Genomic DNA, 6,000 nt, shown 5'->3' on the forward strand with positions numbered 1-6,000 from the left:
TGATGGTCAATTTTATACACATTTAAAGTGACAATGGAGATCATTTTACACACACCAAATTGGTAAAATTTAAGAACCAGACATACTGAGTATTGCCAAAGATGTTGAGCAATGGTAATTCTCATCCATTGCTCGTAGGAGTATGTAGCAGTTTACTTAGTAAACTTAAACATGAACATATTCTGTGACCTATCAATTCCACTCCCCTATATATGCTCTAGACCAGCAATTTTCAACCTTTTTCATCTCGTGGCACACATAAACTAATTACTGAAATTCTGCAGCATACCAAAAAATTCATTTTTGCCCATCTGACAAAAAAAGATATAATTTTTATTGATTTACCCCAAAAATAATAATGGTAATTCTCTACTCTTTTTGCTCCATAGTGACTTTTTAAAAAATCAGATGCATATACTTACAAGGATTTCTGGTACCAAGAAGTAACCAATCACACACAGCCTTATTTCGCAACTCTATTATATGAGCTATATATTTATGGTTCAAGACAGGGCATTCACACTGGAAGGCTATTGTTGTGTTGGCTGTTGTCATATTTTCATTTGACAACCTAAGGGAAAAGAGGTCAGTGCCCTTGACTAGTCAGGTATTTCATGTTTTAAAAATTCTTGCAACATAGTGGTTGAAAATCGCTGCCCTAGATTCCTAGCAATGCTGTTGTCCATGTGTACCAGGAGACATGTAGAGGAAAGTATGGAAGATCATCTATATATATAAAAGCCTAAGTGACCAAACGACCAGTTGATCGGTTGCTGTGATGCACAATGACTACCAGGGGGCAGATCCTCAATGCAGGAGCTGCCCCCTGGTGGTCAGTGCGCTCCCACAGACAACCTCCCGCAGTCCCAGCCAGCTGCCCCCCCCACCCCCCCAATCAGCCCTGATCGCCAGCCAGGCCGAGGGACCCCACCCATGCATGAATTTGTGCACTGGGCCTCTACTTGTTTATAATCACAGAAAAGTAGAAACAATACAAATACTACTAATGCCCTGGCCAGGTTTCTCAGTTGGTTTGAGTATCATTCCCAATACACCAAGGTTGAAGGTTTAATGTTCAGTCAGGGCACATACAAGAAGTAACCAATGGCCTGGCCAATGTGGCTCAATGGTTAACTGTTGACCCATGTACTAGGAGGTCACCAGTTCAATTCCCTGTCAGGGCACATGTCAGGGTTGTGAGCTCCCCAGTGGGGGGCTTACAGGAGATAGCCAATCAATGTTTTGCTCTCTTCAGTGTTTCTATTTCTCTCTCCTTTTCTCTCTCTGAAATCAATTAAAAAAGAAGCAACCAATGAATGCATAAGTAAGTAGAACAAAAAATCAATCTCTCAAAATCAATCAGTTAAAAAATAATACCAATTGTAAAATGATAGAGTAAGGTAATTTCAACAATAGGACATTATACAGGGGTAAAAATGTGTAAACTAGGATTAACACACAGCATAGATGAATCACAAGAACATAATATTAAATAAAATATGGAAGTCACAGAATGATACATACAGTATAAGTATTGTATAATGTAAAAATTGGGCAAAATTAAGCAATACATTTTATAGGAATACAAAGGCCTGTCACAAAAGTCATGAGAATGATTAAAATTCTGAGGTTTGGTTACCTCTGGGACGGGTAACCAAACTATATATGTTTATTTGTGTGTGTGTGTGTGTGTGTGTGTGTGTGTGTGTGTGTGTAGGGTGGGGCAAAAGTAGGATTACGGTTGTTCATATAGAAAACAATACAATCTATAATAATAAAAGTATAATATGCTAATTAGACCGGACATGCTTCTGGACAACCTTCTGGACAAAGCCGTGCTGTGAGGGAAGGCCCTGATCCCCCCTCAAGGCTTTTCCACCTGCTGCTGGTGCCGCTTGCATCTGGTGCTGGCGCCAGCCTCAATCACTTCGCGCCATCAGCGGGTTTGAGAAGGGCTGGCGCTGTCAGCACATGGGAGCAGCGGCAGCAGCAGGAGTGGGGCTGCCAGCAGGCGGGACCAGGGGCTGCAGTGGGAGGGGCCAGGAGGGGGCACGGAGGATGGGCCAAGACCCACCCCTGTGCCCACTGCAACCTCGCAGCCCACAGTTCCTTTCAAGGTGCACAAATTTGTGCACTGGGCACCTAGTAATCTACACTAATAAAAGAGAAACATGGTAATTAGCGTACGACCGCTACCCTTTTCATTGGCTAATCAGTGAGTATATGCAAATTAACTGTCAGCCAAGATGGCGGCCGGCAGCCAGGCACTGAAGCAAACAGGGAGGCTTGCTTGCTGCAGACTCCAACGTTCCCCGCCTCACTTGCCAGCCTCTCAGCTGCAACTCTAAGCAACTATATACTATGTTGCAAATAAGAAGCTAAACAAAACCCCAGAAAAGGGCTTCCATTCAGCCGGGCTCGGACCGCAACATTGTATCGATGTTTTCAGCAGCGAGGCCTCAGAGCTAAAGCTGCCCCAGAATAAAAAAAAAAAAAGAAAAGAAAACAAGGAGCGGTTGGAAGCTTTAGTCACTCGCCAGCCGGAAAACAGCCCTCAGCCCCTCACCCAGACTGCCCTCCCAAGGGGAGTGGCCTGCGGGATCAGGCTGAAACCACCTGTCCAACATCCCCGAGAGGTCCCAGATTGCGAGAGGGTGCAGGCCAGGCTGAGAGACTCCACCGGTGCAAGATCAGGCCAGGGAGGGACCACAGGAGGGCTCCAGAGCGTGTGTGGCCCATCTCGCTCAGTCCCAATCAGCCGGACCCCAGCAGCAAGCTAACCTACCGGTCAGAGCATCTGCCCCCTGGTGGTCAGTGGATGTCACAGCAAGCGGTTGGGCAGCCTTAGCATATCATTAGCATATTACGCTTTGATTGGTTGTTCGGTTGTTCTGCCGTTTGATCTATTTGCATATTGCCCTTTTATTATATTGGATTATGCATTTAAAAGAGTAGAAATAGAGAAAACAAAGTACTCTATTTTCTATTTTTCTGTATTTTGACAGCCTTTTTTCTTTCATATTATAGAGTGCCACACTAAATACTGTATAGGGAGAATTACACATATAAATGCCAGGAACAAAGTTTCTTTTTGTTAATTCATTTTTTTACATTTGTATTGGAATTTAACTTAAATACACAAATCTTAAGTCCCTAAGTCTACAAACAGCTTGATGAATGTTTTCCTACATACATAGGTAACCCATATCAACATATAGAATGTTTGCAGCAACCCACCAGGATTTATCCTTGTCCCTTGTAATTGATTGATTACATCCCTAAAGTAGCCACTGTGCTAATCTCAATCACTTTTCCTAAATTTTTAAATTTTCTGAACTTCATATAAATGTAATCATTCATTATTGCCCTATTTGGTCTGACTTTCTGTGTTCAGCAGACTGTGATATCTATCCATGTAGTTGCATATATCTTTCTTTTCTATTGGCATAGTGTTCTCTCCTTATTTTTAGAACATCAACGTTTTGCAATAAGATTTTGCATTGTAAAACCTCAGCAAAGTTTTAAATTTAATTTTTATAATACCCTTTTTCCTAGGAAAAATATAAACATCATGAAGTTCTTTGTACCCTCTTGTGCAGGGTGGGGCAAAAGCGACTACTATTTCAAACTCTAAGATTAACTTATTTTTTAAAATCTATTAAATTCATGTTGGATTTGTCTTTTCATCTCTGTTTTAAATATTCTTTTTTTAAAATATATTTTTATTGATTTCAGAGTGGAAGGGAGAGGGAGAAAGAGATAGAAACATCAATGCTGAGAGAGAATCATTGATCAGCTGCCTCCTGCACGCCCCCTACTGGGGGGTCAACCCCACAACTGGGGCATGTGCCCTGACCAGGAATTGAACCGTGACCTCCTGGTTCATAGGTTGACTCAACCACTGAGCAACACCAGCCAGACTCATTTTGTTTTATAGCACTATGAGCTGTGCAACTGAATCCCATGAATAAAGAACTTACATTTTTCATTTGAACAGTAGTAGGTGACACAGTTATATATTTTGTTACAGAGAGAAACTACATGAAGCCAATAATGAATTGCAGAAGAAGAGAGCCATTATTGAAGATCTCGAACCAAGATTTAACAACAGCTGTGAGTTTTTTCTAATTAGCATAGTGTTAAATTAGTTAGCCTTACTTCACCCTAGTGATGAGTTTATATAAAATTGTTTACTTTAGAAATGGGCCTTATTTTAAAGGATTTGCTTTATTTTTTAAAAGAGTGTATATATATATATATATATATGGTCATCTTCACAGTATTTCTTAAATTTCTAATTATAGTTGTGTTTTTCATTCATTAACTGTGAGGGATAATGAATACTTTATTAAATTAGTTTTTTTGTGGTATAGTTGAATATAAGTCAAAGTTTTACTTCCTTTTAAACTTACATATATTTGTAGTTTGACTTCATTAATTCTTTTTTGTGGAAGGTGAAGTAAAACATAGAGTTTTACTTTTTTTCATTGTGGTAAAATGTACATAACATACAAATGACCATTTTAACCATTTTAGGTATACAGTTCAGTGGCATTAAGTATATTCACATTGTTGTGCAAACACAAGCAATCACTCAATTGTCCAGTGTAGTGATGTTGTGCAACTACCATCATCTCCAGAACTTTTTTTATCCCAGACTGAAGCTCTGTATCCTTAGCCCCTGGTAACCACTATTCTACTGTCTCTGTGAATTTCACTCTTTTAAGTATTCCCATTCATACCACTGGAAACATATAATATTTGTCCTTTCATGTCTGGCTTATTTCACTTAGCATAAAGTCTTTCATTTTTACTTAGTATAATGTCTCCATGTTGTAGCATGTATCAGAATTGAGGCTGAATAATATTCTATTGTATATATATGTATATCACATTTTGTGTATCCATCCATCCATCAATGGATCTTTTTTAATTTGAGTGCTTTCATAGTAGAGTTTTTGTTTATAAGAAAAGCTTTTTGTAAAAAAATTATGAATTGTTTTTTTTAAAAAATATAGGAATAGATCCATCTCAAAGCTATTAACTACTTACTGTTAGTTGAAATGTTTTTAAAGTTGTTACAATCTAAAAAAAAATTTTTTTATTGTCTTATCTGTAGCCTTAAAAATTGAAGAGTTACAGGAAGCTTTAAGGAAGAAAGAAGAGGAAATGAAGCAAATGGAAGAACGATATAAGAAATATTTAGAGAAAGCTAAAAGTGTAAGTATGCATTCATGGACATCTCACTTCACTTTCCGATACTGTTCCACTGACTTCTCAAAATGCAGGTACAGTGACTTCTCATGCAGAGCATCAGGAGGAGAACAAGAAGTACCAAGAGGAAAATGAACCTTTATATAGGAAACTAGAGGCCCGGTGCGCGAAATTCGTGCACTGGGGAGTGGGGGTTCCCTCAGCCCAGCCTGCCCCTCTCACAGTCCGGGAGCCCTCAGTGGATGTCCTACTGATGGGTGTGTGTGTGGGCCTGCCCCTAGCCGTGCCATGTAGGCTCAAGCAGTTGCCGTGTGTGTGTGTGTGTGTGTGTGTGTGTGTGTGTGTTCGTCCCCACTGGGGGTCTGTCCCCAGCCACATTGGAGGCTCAGAGCAGGCACTGTGTGTGTGTGTGTGTGTGTGTGTGTGTGTGTGTGTGTGTCTGTCTGCTGGGGGCCTGCCCCCAGCCACACCATGGAGGCTTGGAGCAGGAGCCCCTCTGTGTTGATCTCTCAGGCTCCTGGCCTCCACTGCATGTTGTACTCTCCCTTGAGCTCTGGCCAGGATGGGGGTGCTGCTTGCAAGCCGGGCTTTCGGGCTTTCCTGCCGCCATGGCAACGGGGGAGCAGGCCCAGCTGGGGGCTGTCCACAGGCCGGGCTTTCCCGCTTCCAGGTCTCCATGGCAACCAGGGAGCAGGCCCAGCTGGGGGCTGCCTGCAGGCCGGGCTTTCCTGCTCCCAGATCAGGTGCAGCTGGGGGCTGCCTACAGGCCGCACTTTTCTACTTACC

The 6,000-nt window shown here is 41.6% G+C and overlaps 1 protein-coding gene across 4 annotated transcripts in view; it reads left to right on the forward strand.

The window, feature by feature from the left end:
- The window catches only part of HOOK3 (hook microtubule-tethering protein 3), a 93,589-nt gene that overhangs the window by 78,918 nt on the left and 8,671 nt on the right, over positions 1-6,000 (forward strand). For all 4 annotated transcript variants that reach the window (XM_014536719.1, XM_014536714.1, XM_014536716.1 and 1 more), the window contains 2 exons: positions 4,031-4,113; positions 5,120-5,220. In XM_014536719.1, the coding sequence (XP_014392205.1) occupies positions 4,031-4,113; positions 5,120-5,220 (184 nt within the window). The remainder of the gene's footprint in view (positions 1-4,030; positions 4,114-5,119; positions 5,221-6,000) is intronic.

This window comes from Myotis brandtii, unplaced genomic scaffold (assembly GCF_000412655.1).
Source record: "Myotis brandtii unplaced genomic scaffold, ASM41265v1 scaffold103, whole genome shotgun sequence".
Classification (NCBI taxonomy): Eukaryota; Metazoa; Chordata; class Mammalia; order Chiroptera; family Vespertilionidae; genus Myotis; species Myotis brandtii.